The sequence below is a fragment of the Pongo pygmaeus genome, chromosome 13 (assembly GCF_028885625.2).
Source record: "Pongo pygmaeus isolate AG05252 chromosome 13, NHGRI_mPonPyg2-v2.0_pri, whole genome shotgun sequence".
In the NCBI taxonomy this organism is placed as follows: Eukaryota; Metazoa; Chordata; class Mammalia; order Primates; family Hominidae; genus Pongo; species Pongo pygmaeus.
The window spans coordinates 99,715,420-99,732,896 of NC_072386.2; the positions used below are offsets into that span (position 1 = coordinate 99,715,420).

Sequence of the window (17,477 nt, forward strand, 5' to 3'; positions counted from 1 at the left end):
GTCAAAGTTGGCTGAATGGGATTGACTGAACCTTCCCTTTCTTCCTTCTATATATGTATGTACGCATGAACCAAGTGCATATTCAAGCCGTATAGCCAAGTGGAAAGTGCTGGACTTTGGAATGAGACCAAGTTCTGAATCCTGGCTTTAACCTTTACAACATTCTTAGGAACATTAGTGTCTCTGAGCCTCAGCTTCATCATCTGTAAAATGGTTCTGTTTTATGGCCTACTTTATAGATCAGTGATGAATGTTAAACAAGAGTTACACAAAGACTGTAGTTCAGTGCTGGGCTCAGGGCGAGAACTGAGTAAACAGCACTTATCATGATCAGGCAGTGGGAAAGTGAGACGGTGCAGGCCTGAGCCCTTGGCTCTCAGAAGCAAGCTTTGATATGTAAACACAGACTCCCAGCCCCTGCTTTGAGCTGTACCAAAGTGAAATCTGCAGAGTGGGTTCCTGGATGGCCTCCTGTTTTGACATGGAAAAGGGAAACAGGAGGTCCTAGTCATCATTCTCAGTAAACTATCGCAAGAACAAAAAACCAAACACTGCATATTCTCACTCATAGGTGGGAATTGAACAATGAGAACACATGGACACAGGAAGGGGATCATCACACTCTGGGGACTGTTGTGGGGTGGGGGGAGGGGGGAGGGATGGCACTGGGAGATATACCTAATGCTAGATGACGAGTTAGTGGGTGCAGTACACCAGCATGGCACATGTATACATATGTAACTAACCTGCACATTGCGCACATGTACCCTAAAACCTAAAGTATAATAATAATAAATTTAAAAAAAAATAGATGATATCAATAGGCTTTGACAGTTGCTTCAGGGCTGGGCAGGGCACTATGGAAACCAGGCCTGGTTCTTTTCAGGGAGCTGGGGATATAAGCTGGGTATGCAGAGAGCCATGCCAAGAGCCCTGCAGCTGCCAACCCTCTGATCTGTATGTCAGGGGCTGGGTGGGAACACCAGTGCTTGAAGGAGGCTCAATTACGGGGCAATAAGCCAATAGCCAAGTGAACCATTCCCTTCCGGGTCCATCTATTACTCTACTGTCCGCAGAAACACCTCCTATGACATCCAATCACCTCCCAGGTCCTATGAAAATCAATGACCCCAAAAGCCATCTCAGCAGACTCTCCCAAAAGCCTCTTGTTTAAATTGGCTAAGGTTTCTCCCACAGGCAATGCGGGCCTTATAGGTTCCAATCAGCTAACTCTACCTTCTTAGCACGCTCACCCCTGGGGGCAGTGATGACTTCTGGTCCCCCTTCTCACTGCCCAGCTACAAAGAGGAGACCCATACCCATGACCCAGGTTACAAAAACTTTTCTCCTCCATTAATTCTCTGAGCTCCTCAAATTCCCCATGAAACAGATGTTATTACACTACCTCCACTTTACAGCTAGGAAACTGAGGCTCAAGAGTACGGTGTACTAGAAAGAGCACATAGACGTGAAATTGCAAAACTTGAGTTTGAGTCCAAGCTGTGCTATTCACTAAGTGACTTGCCAAGGTCTAAGGGCTTTGGTTTCACCATCTAGAAGACGGTAAAAGAAAGATCTAGAAAGATTTGACAAATACCTCTCCCTCAGGTTCCTTCTGGGGCTAAAAAAGAAGGTTCTAGGTTATGTGTCTTGTCCCCAAGAATCACCGAGTTAAGAGGAGGAGGTCTTAAGTCTTAGGATCTAATTTTAAAGTTTTATATATATATACACACATATATGTATATACATAAATATGTGTATATATACACATATATAGTATATATAATATATGTGTATATATACACATATATATGTGTATATATACACATATATTATATATACTATATATGTGTATATATATACACATAATATATACATGTGTATATACACACACACACACACACACACAAATAACAAACCCAAGGCCAAATAGTCAAATGGCCACAGAAGGCAAAATAAGATTTGCATAGAAGAAAAAAACACTTTGGGAGTTCAGGACATGCTTCATGAAGGGTGAGGGGGGGTCATCTGAGAATGGTCTTGAAGGATGGCTGGAAGTTTAAACAGGTGAGAAACAGCAGAAGGAGAAACAGCACAAGCAAAGGCACAGAGATAAGTGCAGGCACCGTCAGACCCAGCCTGTAAGGAGCCCAGCTCAGAAAGCAAAGATGGGAATGACTAGAGGGTCCTGGGAACTGCTGCTGCCGCACAGCTCTTGCATCCTCAGAGCTGGAGGCAGATGAGGACCCTCACCCTCCCACCTGTTTTTGCCTCACATTCGTAGAGTTGGATGTTGGAAAGGCCTGAGAGCCTGAGCATCCGCAGGTGTCTGGCCTGGGAAAGCCGCCTGTATCCTGCTGTGAACACCCCTCCTGCTGCACAGTGACAGGGCACTGGTGGGCGGGAAAGCCTGCCAGCCAAGTCAGCAAAGACTCATGGCAAAGGCCTTCATAATGGAGTCACAGACTTGGCTTTCTGGGAATCTGAGTGGCTAATGAGGGGTCACTTGGGGATGAGGACATGCTGCCAAGGCAACAGGCATAGGTTCTAAGGGTAGAAATGAAAGATACCTTCTCCTTTCTAACTAGAGAAGGCATTTGCAGCAGACACGCCAACCTCCCCTTTAGACTCAGAATGACTGAACATTAGAAGTGTAAGTTTTCTTGGAGAACAGGTCCAAGTATCCCATTTTACAGATGAGAAAACAGAGGCCAGAAGAGCAAGGCAGCTTATCTAAAGCCTACCAAATGAGTCAGAGGCAGAGCCAGGAACAAGGTCCAGTCTGACTTCTAGTCCAGGGCCATAGATATTCTGAAGCCAAAAATACCACATGCTTCAAGACACACAGGAGAAGGCAGAATCAACAAGAGTTCCAGGGAAGAAGAGGGCTGGAGAGTGGCAGATGCTGGAAACAGGTGGAGGATGCTGGGGACAGAGAGAACTCTAAATGTGGCATTCAGGAAGCAAGTGGAAATAGGACTGCCGCTCCAGGTGTAGAGAGTAGATTGAGAAGTAGGCATGCAAACAAACAAACAAACAAAAAGATGGACAGACAGAATCGGAAGTGTAGGGGAAGAAAATTCAAGGAGTTTTAACTGAACGACCTCGGTCTTCTCAGCAGGTGAGGCAACTGCTGGAACAAAGTCTCCATGGGGACTGGACTAAAGGTCTGTGCTCAGATCCAGACATGGACCTGTCGGGTGGCCAAGAGTCAATCTGGGGCTACTGAGGCTCAGGGAGCAGCTCGGGAGCTTGGACTCTGCTGAACTTGTGATCGGTGCTGATGCCAGAAGGCACAGACCGTGGCTCTCTCCAGCAACGCCTGGCAGGCTGGGACAAGCCGCAGAGGACACAGATGGGCCTGCGTGTCAAGGGGAGGCCAGGGGACAGTCACGGGGGCAGGAGAATCAAAGGCCAAGTGAGGACACAGGTGAGGTGGCCGAGGCCTGGCTCGGGCTGGGAGGAAGGCCAGGGCAGGAGAAGGCTGGGAGCAGAGAAAGGGCAGAAGGAGACCATTGTGGGCCAAGCCCAGAGGGAGGGGAACTGGGAAAATGGAAGGAATCAAGGGAAGTTATCCTGGAATGGAGACCGGCAGAATTCTGGATCTTGGAGTGCGGGTGGTGACAGGACACATGGGAATCTATGTGGGTCTTGTCAATCTGCTCAAATGAAGCTTAAATGACAGGAAATGGTGTTCAGAATATGTAGGAGGGCCAGTAACTTCAATCCTGAGGCTACCCAGAGGAAGAGAAAAACCGAGACACCAAAGGCCTCGAGGGATGCGAAGGACAGTCATGAGGTCAGAGGGTAGGACACTGGTCGGCCCAACCTCAAAGGAAGCGGAGCTGGACTGAGAGGCGGAAAGAGAAAAGTTGTTCTGCCCTTTTCCCCGGCCCGGTGGGCGGAGTGAGAGTCTCTGACTGAGAAATGAGAAGGAACCTGGGAGGGTTCAAGGAGGAGAGTTTGAGGAGGACAGTTTGGGGGCGGGGTGGGGTGGCATAACAGGAAGTCCTGAAGATGCAGAGGAAGTGGCTGAGGTTGAGGGACACATCTGCACAGGGACATCCAGTTGGAGTGTCCACCCCAGAGGCACTGTAGCCAGGATGCATTCCCGTCCAGATTCCAATCTGTCACCGAAGGATTCAGCATGTCACTAACATCCTCCAGCAGACCTAATTCCCAGGTACCAATTTTGTACACCTTCATCTTACAAATGTCACATGTCACCTGACAACTTCCAGATACAATCAAGAAGTATCTGATAAGTATCTTCCAGTAGACAGCCTTAACCATTATGAGGAGCTCCAGGTCTCCAGCTCAAACATCCTGATCAGGCAACCCAGCCTTTAATACACTGTCTAAAATAGTGCTTCCCCTCCCCCCAGTCCACTCCTTCCTCGCCTTTATTTTTCTTGACTCCTATTACCATCTGGCATATGACATATCTATGTGCACTGCTTTATCCACAACGCTCAGCACAGGGCCCAGTGCATAATGGGCACTCCATAAATAGATTTAGATTGTCGAATAAATTATCTTTGAAACCCCAAGCTAGATTTTGTTGGGAAGGGGAACTATGAAGTCATTCTTGCTTTTAAAAACAGTGGGTCTGAGCTTTGTGGAGTTCACTTATTCTAACATCTCCACTGTGAACAGTTCTGTCTCAGGCAAAGCAAGGAAAGTGCTGACCTAACACAGCCTCCTGGAACCTGCAAGATGGTTCTCGGCAACAGCAAGACCTGCTCCGACCCCATCCACCCCCAGCCCCACTAAGCCTGGCTGGCATTCAGCTCCGTTCACAGCACCTGCTCTCTACCCAGGCAGACTCTGCAAGAAGATGGTGGCACAGCCTCTTCTGCTGGTTAAAAATAAAAGCAGCACCATTAAAAGAGTTTCTTTCTTTTCCTTTTTTTTTTTTTTTTTTTTGAGACAGGATCTTACTCTGTCACCCAGGCTGGAATACAGCCACTAGGGAGGCTGAGGTGGCAGGATCGATTGAACTCACTGCAGCCTTGACCATCCGGGTTCAATCAATCCTCCTACCTCAGCCTCCCTAGTAGCTGGGACTTCAGGCACACGCCACCATGCCTGACTAATTTTTGTATTCTTTGTTGAGATGGGGTTTCGCCTTGTTGCCCAGGCTGGTTTTGGACTCAAGCAATCCACCTGCCTCAGCCTCCCAAAGTGCTGGGATTATAGGCACGAGCCACTGCCCCCAGCCTAAAAGAACTTCTATAATGATATTTCTTCTTTCTACCTTTTCTAGAAATGTGCCTATAATGCATCCCTAATGAATCCCATTCACATCCTCTCCTGATTACTGGCCACCTCAAGGGTGACGCATCCTACAGGCATTGTGACACATGGCACTTGGGCACCACAACCTCCATCCCAATGCCTGTTACTGGCACAGTATCACAGTTTTAGTCCTGTTTTTCTCTACCCATTTCTAGCAACTGTGGATGTGCAATTAGCAATGAAAAGCCAATCTGTTCTGAAACGAATCAAAGCAATAACCTACCGCAACCTGGGCAGAGTCGAGGAACTGGAGGCCAAAGTAATCTGTTTCCACAAGGTCCAAGTGGTACACAATCTGATCAAACAAATCCTGGCCTTTGGCATGTTTCTGGAAGACAATTGGGAAGATGAAAAAACTTAGGGTGAGACAGCTAGATAAGAAAAAAAAGGTTAAAAAAAAAACCCACTTCTCTTTGTAAATTGCATACATGTCAGCACACACAAATTTTTAAATTTGTAATTAGTTTGATTATAAGTGTAATATAAACTCATGGTTAAAGAAACTCAAATGCCACATAATAGCATAAAGTTAAGAATCTAGATAACCCTGTTAACTTTTGCTAGTCTCTTCTTACAAAAAGAATACTTTTTGGATGAATACCTACATGGGAAGATAAGCTTTGCCAAAATCAGACACGCCTGAAGAAGGGTATATGAGGGCCTTACTCTAGCATAGCGAAAGCTGGGCTGTTTCTCAATGCAGGCAACCTTACTTAGGAAAGAAAGCTCATCCTCTGAAATTGGCTCTTCCAGCCTTCCGATTTCACAAAGTAGGTAACCAAGTCTCAGGGAAACCCAAAGACCTGCTGGAGGTCACAGGCCATGAACCAGGACTCAAACTCAAATTCCAGGTTCATGCCAAGGTTTTGACTATGTGGTATACACATGGGGCATAAGCACAAGAAAGCAGTCGGAGAAACAAGGGGTCAAGTCCTGCATCTGCCACTTGACTTCATACAAGTCACTCCTCCTAACGCTTCTATTCCTGCCCCTGTAAAATGGGCCTCAGGATACCTACTCTCCCCACCTCTCCTTGGGAAAACTGAGAGAAAGTTTGAATGAGAAACCACTGCAAGGATACTGAAGTCTCTGACAAATGAAAAGACTTCTTAATAGTCACCCAAGCGGAGCAGACACGCTTCTCAGATAAAACGTCAATGGATCCAAACACAAATATGCTTAAATCTAAGTGCCATAATCACAAAGAAAAAAAAACCCAACTCCATAGGATGACTCGGTGGCAACTCCTTATTATGGAAACTGGTAAAGAAAGGGAAAGAATCCAGCACTGACTCTCCCTTTAACTGCAGCACTGGGTAGCCTAAGAGTAGACGGCAGCATATGCAGAAATTAATTCAAAGTGCATCAAAGACCTAAATGTGAGAGCTAAAACTATAAAACTCTCAGAATAAAACATAGGCATAAAGCCTCATGACTTTCAGTTAGACAATGATTTCTTAGCTATGACACCAAAAGCATAAGCAACAAAAGAAAAAATAAACTGGACGTCATCAAAATGTGAGACTTTTTTTTTTTGCTTCAAAGGACATTGAGACTTGAAGAAAGTGCAGACAACCCAGATGGGAGAACATGTTTGCAAATCTAGACTTTTAATCTAGAATATATAAAGAACTATTACAGCTCAATAATAAAAAGACAAGTATCCAATTTAAAAACGGACAGAGGGTACATACAGCTAGTTCCCCCCAAACATACAAATGGTCAATAAACACATGAAAAGATGCTCAGCATCACTAGTCATGAGGGAAATGCAAATCAAAATTACAATCAAATACTATGTCACACTCACTAGGATGGCTATAATTAAAAAGGCGGGGCACAGTGGCTCATGCCTGTAATCCCAACAATTTGGGAGTCTGAGGTGGGCGGATCACTTGAGATCATGAGTTCAAGACCAGCCTGGCCAACATGGTGAAACCCCGTCTCCACTAAAAATACAAAAATTAGCAGGGTATGGTGATGGGCACCTGTAATCCCAGCTATTCGGGAGGCTGAGGTTGGGGAGGTGGAGGTTGCAGCGAGCCGAGATTGTGCCACTGCACTCAGCCTCGGCAGTAGGGCAAGACTCCGTCTCATAAATAAATAAATAAATAAAAAGACAGATCATAACAAATGTTGGAGAAGTAGAAACCCTCATATACTGCTGATGGGAATGTAAAACTGTGCAGCTGCTTTGGAAAATAGCCTGGCAGTTCCACAAATGGCTAAACATAGAGTTAGTTACCACACGACCCAACAATTCTACTTCTAGGTAAGAGAAATGAAAACATATGTTCACGTGAAAACTTGTACACAAATGCTCATAGCAGTATTATTTATAATATTCAAAGGTAGAAACAGCCCAAATATCTATCAATTGATGAATGGATCAACAAAACACAGTATAACTGTACAATGGACTACCGTTTGGCCGTAAAAAAGAATGAAGTGCTGATATGTGCTTCCACATGGATGGACCTAGGAAACATTATGCTAAGTGAAAGAAGCCAAACACAAGGAGCCACCACACATCATATGATCCATTTATAAGAAACCTCCAAAGGAGGGAAATCTATAGAGCTAGAAATTAGATTAGTGGTTGCTTCGGGCAAAGGGGTTTGGGGGACGACAGCTAAGGGGAGTACAGTTATTTGTAGGGGGAAGGGGGATTTAAATGAAATGTTCTAAAATTGCTTGTGGTGACAGCTGCACAACTCTGTGAATATACTAAGAGCTGCTGGATTGTACATTTTAGATAGGCAAACTGTATGACATGTGAATCTAAATAAAGCTTTTAAAAATAGTAGGTGGGTGGAGTTTTTCTTTATTGAAGTATTTCAACAAATAAATGAAGAAATAACAGAACTGCAACATCATCACTTTGCAACCCCTAATGGGTTGTAGGTTCTAAGCACTGAACATCAGTGTTTACTAACATCACAATAGGAGACAACCAGACATTACGTACCTCCTGATAAGAACACCCCATCACCTAAGATGTAACCTTGCTCCCCAACCTCTCTCTCCGCAAGATTTAGCCTGTGAGAACCACTCAGGACAAATGATCTCATTTCTTTTTCTTTGAAATGGAGTTTTGCTCTTGTCGCCCAGCCTGGAGTGCAGTGGTGCAATCTTGACTCACTGCAACGTCTGCCTCCTGGATTCAAGTGATTCTGCTGCCTCAGCCTCCCGAGTAGCTGGGATTACAGGCGTGCGCCACCAAGCCCGGCTTATTTTTAGTAGAGACAGGGTTTCACCATGTTGGCCAGGCTGGTCTCAACTCCCGACCTCAAGTGATCTGCCCACCTCGGCTTCCCAAAGTGCTGGGATTACAGGCGTGAGCCACCACGCCCAGCCAAATGATCCCATTTCTTTCTTCAACAAGCAGAATATAGAGAAGAGAAGAGATAGAGGGGATACCTACAGATTAAAAGAGATTTAAAATACACTTTTTTCTTAAAGGCAAAATGAAAATGCAACATCTACACATGCACACTTGGGTGACAAAACTGGAGAAGAACAAGGAAGTGGCCACAATAAAGTCAGCGTAATTGTTGATCTTGTGGCAAGGTTACACTAAGGGCTTCTGGGCAGTAGGCAGGGTTCTCCCCTGACTTGTGTAGTGGTACCAGGATGTCTGCCTTCTTGTAACCCAGTAAACTGGGTACCTTTGTTTTCTTTGTGCAGCTATATTTGTGTGACACACATAGCAGCAATAACACAAAGTAAAAACAAAGAATGAAAACTGCATCATGGGATTACAGCCTTCAGGCTCTTTCCTTCCTCGACATACTCCTCTAAGGCAACAGGTCAATAGAAGCAGAAGGCAGGATATGCAACTGGAGAAAGGAGGCTGGGGGATGAGACGGCCTCATCTCTCCACCACAGGGACACAGAACCTCGACACATCAACACTCCAGAATACTGTTCAGCCATTATAAAAGATAATTATGAAGATGAGATAAAAAACAAGGAAAATTTTAATGACAATGTTAGGTAAACAGACTTTAAAGGAATAAGCAAGCTGTGATTGCAACTAAATAAAAATACATATGTGTTATGTACATAGACTGCTTGATAAAAACAGGAAATTTGCTAAAATGAAAATAGTTGTACAGATGCTCCTTATGATGGGATTACATCTCAATAAACCTATTATAAGTTGTAAATGCACTTAAGGCCAGGCACGGTGGCTCATGCCTGTAATTCCAGTACTTTGGGAGGCTGAGGCTGGAGGATTGCTTGAGGCCAGGAGTTCGAGATCAGCCTGGGCAACACAGCAAGACCCCATCTCTACAAAAAAGTAAAAAAAAAAAAAAAAAATTAGTTGGGCATGGTGGCATGCATCTGTAGTCCTAGCTACTCAGGAGGCTGAGGCAGAAGGATCACTTGAAGTTCGAGGTTGCAATAAGCTGCATTGTACCTCTATACTCTAGCCTGGGTGACAGAGTGACACCTTGACTTAAAGAAAAAAAAAAAAAGAAAAGAAAAAATGCACTTAATACACCTAACCTACTGAACATTACAGCTTAACCTAGCCTACCTTAAACGTGCTCAGCAAAAATCATTGAACGCAAAGCGTATTGTATAATAAAGTATTGAATATCTCATGTAATTTATTGAATAATGTACTGAAAGTGAACAACAGAATGGTTGCATGGGTCCCCAAAGTACGGTTTTCACTGAATGCATTATTACTTTCACACCATCATAAAGCCACAGAATCCTCAGTCGAACCACTGTAAATTGGAAACCGTCTATATCAGGATGAAGCATAGAGAAACCATGGATGGCTTTGTTCCCAAGTTTTTTGTTTGTTTTAGACAGGGTCTTGCTCTGTTGCCCAGGCTGGAGTGCAGTGGCAGGATCATAGTTCACTGTAGCCTTGAACTCCTGGGCTCAAAGGATCCCCCTGCCTCAGCCTCCCCAGTAGCTAGGATTATGGGCACACCCCACCACACTGGGCTAATTTTAAAATATTTTGTAGAGGCGGGGTCTTGCTATGTTGCCCATGGTGGTCTTAAACTCTGGGCTCAAGTGATCCACCTTAGCCTCCCAAAGCACTGGGATCCGAGGCGTGAGCCCCCATGCCTGGCTTCTCCCCAAGTTTTAACGGTGATCTTCTGGCAGTTGTCAGAGACCAAATACAACTTCTTAAAAATCACCATTCTGGTACTTTTCCTCTTGACCTTAACAACCCATCCTTTGGATATTTTTTTCCCTATTACTATCCATCGCCACTGGCTCTACACAATACCTATTATGATGGCTCCAGTGCTTCATTAGAGAATCTGCTAGTGGGACAGAACTAGTTAAGTAACACTTTTAGCAGCAGGATGTGGCAGAAAAATTGGGCCAGGAGGAAGCAAGAAACCTGTGCTCTAGTCCCAGATGCACCACCAACTGCGACCTTAAGCAATTCACAATTTCCCCAAATCCATATCGCCAACCCAGACTTATCCTGCAGCAGCAAATCTGCCATGGTGCCCTGAATACACAGGGCCACCAAAACTCAAATGGCCCCAAATCCAACCCGTTCCCCACCTAGGTCTGTTTTGGTTCTGGGCTGACCATCCCATCATCACACAGAGTATTAACTGAACCATCACAGCTCTATTTACGTAAAATGAAGAGGGTTAGCCTAAGTTTCTGTCTAGGTCATTCCAAATCTCACTTTTCTGATGTTTCTAAAATGGCTCTTAGTGTAGAAGGGGCTCGAGGTGGAAGTTGGGAAAGGGATCTTTCGAGGGATGGCAGGTCCCTCCTGCCATGCCAGACGCTCACTGAGCTGGCTCGGAGGTGGAAGACAGCAGGGGCTGGGGGATAGGTATCATCTTTACTCAACTCTGATGCTTTTTTTAATAAATCTATAACTGCCCCTCCCATATGTCCCCCAAGTACGTTCTTTGTTTGCTACCTTCTGCTGGAAGAGAGAATTCCCAACAGCCCCTTCCAGCTTCAAGAATAATCTGGTTAAATTATGAGGGCTGGAATGGAGGGGTCCTCCAAACAGGGGTCCCCAGTGGGTTACCAGGTAGAATGAAGACAAGGTGATCGAGGTCACTGCCCTTGAAACCACCATCTCTCACTCTTCCCAGCCTGCAGTGTCCCCTCTCAAAACTAAGAAAGCTCCAGGTAACTTACTTTGCCTGCACCGCCAACCTGGACACCCCACCCGGGGCAACCCCTACAAATCTGAGATGACACAAACTGTCATCTCAGGCTTAGTCCAAACAGTCCATCTTTCAGGAGCCTCCCCAACTCTACTCCCACCCCCGGAGAAGTAAGTGCTCCCTCCTCAGCATTCCTGTAAGCAGGTGTGTGCCTTAAGTATATACATACTCATCACACTGTACTGCAGCTGCCTGTGCTCCTGTGTCAGAATCCTACTTCTGACTGAGAGCGCTCCCTCCCTGAGGACAGGGACCAGCTGTGTTCATCTGAGTACCCACGTCTCTGTCCCTCCATCCCCAAAGCACAGTGCCTGGCTGGCTCACAGCAGGCGCTCCATAAATGACTATTTTATGCAGGGGAAGGTAGGTGGGTGGGTGGAGGGAGGATGGATGGATGGATGGATGGATGGATGGATGGGTGGATGGATGGATGTGAATGGAAGGATGGACAGCAGCGGGAAGGGGGTAAGATCTGGGGCCAAGAAAGAGATGTTCTGGATGAGCCATGCTACAACACTGACAACAGACTGGTGGTGCTCTACCAGCAGCAGGCCTAAAAAAGAGGATACACTCATTAAAATCTTTTCAAATTAAGTATTCCATGAACAAGCACCTAGGGAACCGTGTGCACTGCCAAGGCTGTTTACCTAAGCATAATTTTGTTGCCATTATGCGACGCGTTGTCTAGTGGTTATAATAGAAGACGAGTTACTGTGACGAGCCTGGAAAGCCATTTCTTGTTGCCTTATCGTTACCCAGGTCTCCCTCTCTGTGATGAATTCATCCACTCATTTAACAAATATTTGCCAATTGCTCAAGTCCCAACCACCATTCTGGGTGTTGCAGACACAACTCACGTTACTCCCTCACTATGGGAAGCCCTATAGGAACTAAAGGAAGTTCTCACTGAACAAGTACTTCTTGAGGGGCCAAGTCATCCAAAACAGGGTTGAAACTCAAACCCAGAGGTAGCAACACCATTTCCCTCCCTGCCTTCTTAAGCAGAATGTACTGAATGTAACAGCTAAGTCGGGATCCCTGTTCCGAAATGCAATAATGCTCCATCTCCTTCCAGACTTGTATGGTGAGCTGTTCCCAAACACAGCAGGCTCCAGAGAGCTCCTACCTTTGAGTTCTTGCATCAATGTTTTCTAGTTTTTCTGCCAACACATTAACTTTTCCCAAAGACCAACAACTGGTGGTTTTGAGTCAGTCTATGTCTCTGTAGCAGCTCCTTCTGATGACATGAGCTAAAAATAACCCAGCTCATTAAAATCATGTGTAAAATAAGAGTACATAGTTGCCAGTGAAAGACTGGGGCAGGCAGGCAGCAAGCAGGAGAAGGGATGGACACTGGGATATCTTCGCTGGCCAGCCTGAGATTCTCATTTTGCTTATTCACTGGTTCCTAGCTGTGCTCCTGATAAGGGAGACTGCTGGACAGCTGATGTCTTAACTGCCCCCCAAAATAAATGAACTATCCTGACCTTCTTAGATAAGATGCTGCTGACAATGTCTGACTGCAAGCTGACCCAAGTGCAACATTAACAGGTCAGATCTGGTCCCGGAAGAACAAAGAAGATAGAAGCCAACCCATCAAATCTCATTAGTCTCAATAGCATAAGATGCCAGCCATCCCAGGCAGGTTTGAAAGGAGGAAATAAGCTGTATGTGAGTGTGCCAGTCAGATGTATACATCCTACTTGTGAAGTGAATTGCAAAACCACAGTGCCTATGCAGTCAAAGTGATCTCAGGTACCATCTCCTTGAAGGTAAACGTGGCTCCCCTCTATCTACCTGCCCCATATCCATCAGATGACGTGTCTTTCTTTTTTGAGACAGGGTCTTTTCTGTTACCCAGGGTGGAGTACAGTAGTGCCATCACAGATAACAGCAGCCTCCATCTCCTGGGCTCAAGCGATCCTCCCACCTCAGCCTCCCGAGTAGCTGAGACCACAGGTGCACTCCACTATGGGGTCCCACTATGTTGCCCAGGCTGATCTTAAACTCCTGGGCTTAAGTGATCCTTCTACCTTGGCCTCCCAAAGTGCTGGGATTACAGGTGTGAGCCACCAATCCTGGCTGGCAAGTCTTTCTGTGGCCAGCTTCGGGAAGGCCTCTTCCCTTCCATCTCCATCACAGCTCAAGTCACATCACTTTGTATCTGGACTACAGCAACAGGCCCCCAAGTGGTCCCATGCTACAGTTTGAATAATGGCATCCCTCCAAATTCATACATTGAAAACTAACATCCAGTGTGATGGTACTAAGAAGTGGGAACTTCAGGCCCCATCACTAGGGCTCTGCCCTCAGGAATGGGACTTGCACCTTTATAAAAGACGTTGAAGCCAGCAGCCTTGCCCCTGCTGCTGTGTGAGGATGCAGCAACAGGGTGCCATCCACAAGTACCTCACCAGCCACTGAATCTGCCGGCTCCTTGATCTTGGATATCCAGGCCCCAGAACTATAAGAAAAAGTTTCTGGGCCAGGCATGGTGGCTCACGTCTATAATCGCAACAGTTTGGGAGGCCAAGGCAGGAGGATCGCTTGAGTCCAGGAGCTCCAGACCAACCTGGGCAAGACAGGGAAACCCCATCTCTACAGATAACAAAAAAATTAGGGCCGGGCATGGTGGCTCACGCCTGTAATCCCAGGGAGGCCGAGGCGGGCGGATCACAAGGTCAGGAGATTGTGACCATCCTGACTAACACGGTGAAACCCCGTCTCTACTAAACAAAATACAAAAAATTAGCCAGGCTTGGTGGCGGGCGCCTGTAGTCCCAGCTACTGGGGAGGCTGAGGCAGGAGAATGGAGTGAACCCAGGAGGCGGAGCTTGCAGTGAGCTGAGATCGCACCACTGCACTCCAGCCTCGGTGACAGGGCGAGACTCCATCTCAAAAAAAAAAAAAAAAAAAAAAAAAATTAGCTGGGTGTGGTGGTATGTGCCTGTAGTCCCAATTACTCAAGAGGCTGAGGTGGGAGGATCACTTGAGCCAGGACGTTGAGGCTGCAGTGAGCTGTTCATGCCACTGCACTCTAGCCTGGGTAACAGAGCGAGACCTTGTCCAAAAAAAAAAAAAAAAAAAGAAAAGAAGGAAAGGAACGAAAAAGAAAGGAAAGAAAGAAAAGAAAAGAAAAGAAAAGGAAAGAAAGTTTCTGTTGTTTATAATTTACCCAATCTAAGGTATCTGGTCACGGTAGCCCAGAAGGACTAAGACACCCACCCCCCAGTGGGTCCCTCCTGACACCCATCTTCCCTGTGTTTGCCAGAATGATCTTTCCGTAAACACAGCCCTCGTCTTAGTCACTTCTCTGATCAAAAAACATCCACCAGAGAATAAAGTGCAGGTTCCTCAGCCTGGTGTCAGGGACTTTGCACCCATCAACCCTGCCCAACCTAATTCAAGTTTTATCCCTCCCAGGACCCTACATGTACCCTGGGCTCTGGTCAAACTATGAAGCGTGTTGTTCTCCAAATACAAGGCCTACCCCACCATGCACAGCAGGCCCCGCCTCTCAGGCTTGGCTTGTGTCCTTCCTTTGCCTAGGATGCCCTTCTCCCGCACCCCCATTCCTTTCTCCACCTGCAGCAAGCCAGTTTCCAGGGCCAATTTCAAGTAACACTCTTCATTATTCAGCTTCCTTGTTGGCAGCACCCTGCCCTATTCATATTTGCTTCTCTGCCAGCTGACATTCTGAGGCTCAATAAACATAAACACTAATGTGGGTTAAGGAGAATCCTCAGTTCCTACAACAGTCTTCAAACAACTCACTTTTCAGAAACCTGATCTGCCTGGTCCAAATCCATCGGAATTATCTGTAGCTGGCCGGGACCTGGATGCAGAACCCTGTTACTCCTGTCACCCCTTCCAGACCCCTCGTCGGTCCTAAGGCACACTGGGACATTGATGTTTTGGAAGCCATATCTCACTATGGCCTATCCTTGTGGCTAACAAAATGCTATGCCTTTTATGCACAAAATGCTAACAAGTCCTGGGTTAGAAAACAATCAAAATAGTTGTAGTGATGGTTTCTAACCCCAAGTGCAGGCTTTGCATTTGTTCCAACTAAACTGCATCCTATTTAAATTGGCCTATGATCTATCCTATTAAGAACATTACAAGTCTCAGTTTGTTATTCCACTTACCAGTGATTGATCCCTGTTTTACAGCACGTGGGAAATCTGCTAAGCAGGTCTGACGTGGGGAGTGGTGGTGCTGGGGTATCTTTCTGTTCTTCGACAGTACCTAATGGCACCTGTCCGATGGTAACTGCAACCCCAGGCATGACTGCACACAGTTGTACCACATGGGGCTGTGCCCTGGGACTCTGTGAGGCAGAAACGGTGGGTTGGAAACTAGTTCTACCACTTCTCTAGCAATATGACCATGGCCTTAGGCACCTCCAAGTCTTGGAGTACTCTCATCTGCCCTGTCACCCTTGCTAAATCATGCTCATAATGAAAAAGCAAGATAGCAAATGAGCATACACTGCGCCCTGTGGTGTTCTATACAAAGGAATTATTGTGACTTTCATCGAAACCTATTTCTCCCACTTGTCCACAGGAATAACATGGTGTGCTTTTTGTCAGATGCTTAATAAAAATAGAGGTATGTGAAGTTTAGTAATTTCACTGAAAGAAATATTGAGGTTAGTCTGGTTTGGGGACTTTTGTAAACCCACGTTCATCCCTAGAGATCAATTCCTTCTTTCCCAAGTCCTTAAACACCCCTAGTTTAAAATACTGTCCCAGAGCTCCACCTGGGATCAGCAGTTGGCTTCCCAGCCAGCAGTTCTCAGAAGGCACCAACCTCAAGGCCTGTTTCAGCTATTTCTAGGAAGTGCTGATTTCATGATTAGTTACCAGCTCTGCCCTCCCCCCAATAACTTGCCATTTTCTAGGAGCCTTGGCAGGAAACTAGCCATATATACATATCTCACACACACACACACACACCCCCCACCAAGTAGCCCAGGAGTTCCCATTGCCAACACTGCTAAGCCGTCATAAACAAATATAAACTGTTTACTCTTGGACATCATAAATACAAATATCTGAAATTACCAAATAAGCTACCTTAACATTTCATCATGAGTAAGAAATACCATCTCAGCCATCAGCAAGATTTGGTGACTCAAAACTAGAACACGATGATGCAAAGACCATGCAGAAGTGTCCATGGTCTACTGGACTTATGGCCAGGCTGTCCAGCTTATAAATTTCACCTCCCAGTTGAAGGGTGCCTCAACGTCACAAAGGTTCTATGACCCCATTTCGCAGAGGAGACTGAGCCTCAGGGAAATTACATCATCAATTCATACTGCTTATAAGTAGCAGAACTATAATAGGGGCCCAGCCTTCCTGATTTTTAGGACAGAGTTCTTTCTATCTCATCCCACTACCTCTCTAGCCATCTCATTCACCTCTTTAGCTCCAAGCACATACAATATGCCTTGCAAACAAGAACTATTTCTTAAGCCCAATTTAACACATAAATACTGAAAGCCTACTCCACGCATGGTCTTGGCTAGGGCTGGGATACAAGGCCACACACAGTCCAACAAAGAGATCTCACGGTAGGGAGGCAATTCCCAATTCCCACTTAGTCTGAAGGGCAGGAAAGCTGAAGCACAGTGAAAAGCAGATTATTTGCTCACAAACTAACACAGAGGCCAAGACACTGTAGTGAGAAGGGACGTCAACAGTCTAGGCGGCTCCTGGAAATTCAATTCTGGTAAAACAGAGCACATGTTATTAATTTCCTGACTTGCCTGGCTAACAATCTCTTAGAAATCAGAGGAAGCAACAAAACAACTGTCCTTAATTTTGATCAACAAGGAAGTAAGAACAATCTTAGAAGAAAGTGACTGCTTGTCATCTTGGTGTGCGAGTCCGTGGAAGGAGGCATTGATGATCAGTTCCACAGATGACCAGGGTCCTCCTCACTCCATGGACAAGGGGCTTCCAATGTGCTGTAGGAGGCCCAGACAGGCAGATTCTAGGC

At 45.9% G+C, this 17,477-nt stretch overlaps 1 protein-coding gene across 7 annotated transcripts in view; it reads right to left on the bottom strand.

The window, feature by feature from the left end:
• EPB41L4B (erythrocyte membrane protein band 4.1 like 4B) overlaps positions 1-17,477 on the bottom strand; it is a 148,915-nt gene that overhangs the window by 102,159 nt on the left and 29,279 nt on the right. For all 7 annotated transcript variants that reach the window (XM_054500340.1, XM_054500342.1, XM_054500337.2 and 4 more), the window contains exon 2: positions 5,522-5,626. In XM_054500340.1, coding sequence (XP_054356315.1) covers positions 5,522-5,626 — 105 coding nt within the window. The remainder of the gene's footprint in view (positions 1-5,521; positions 5,627-17,477) is intronic.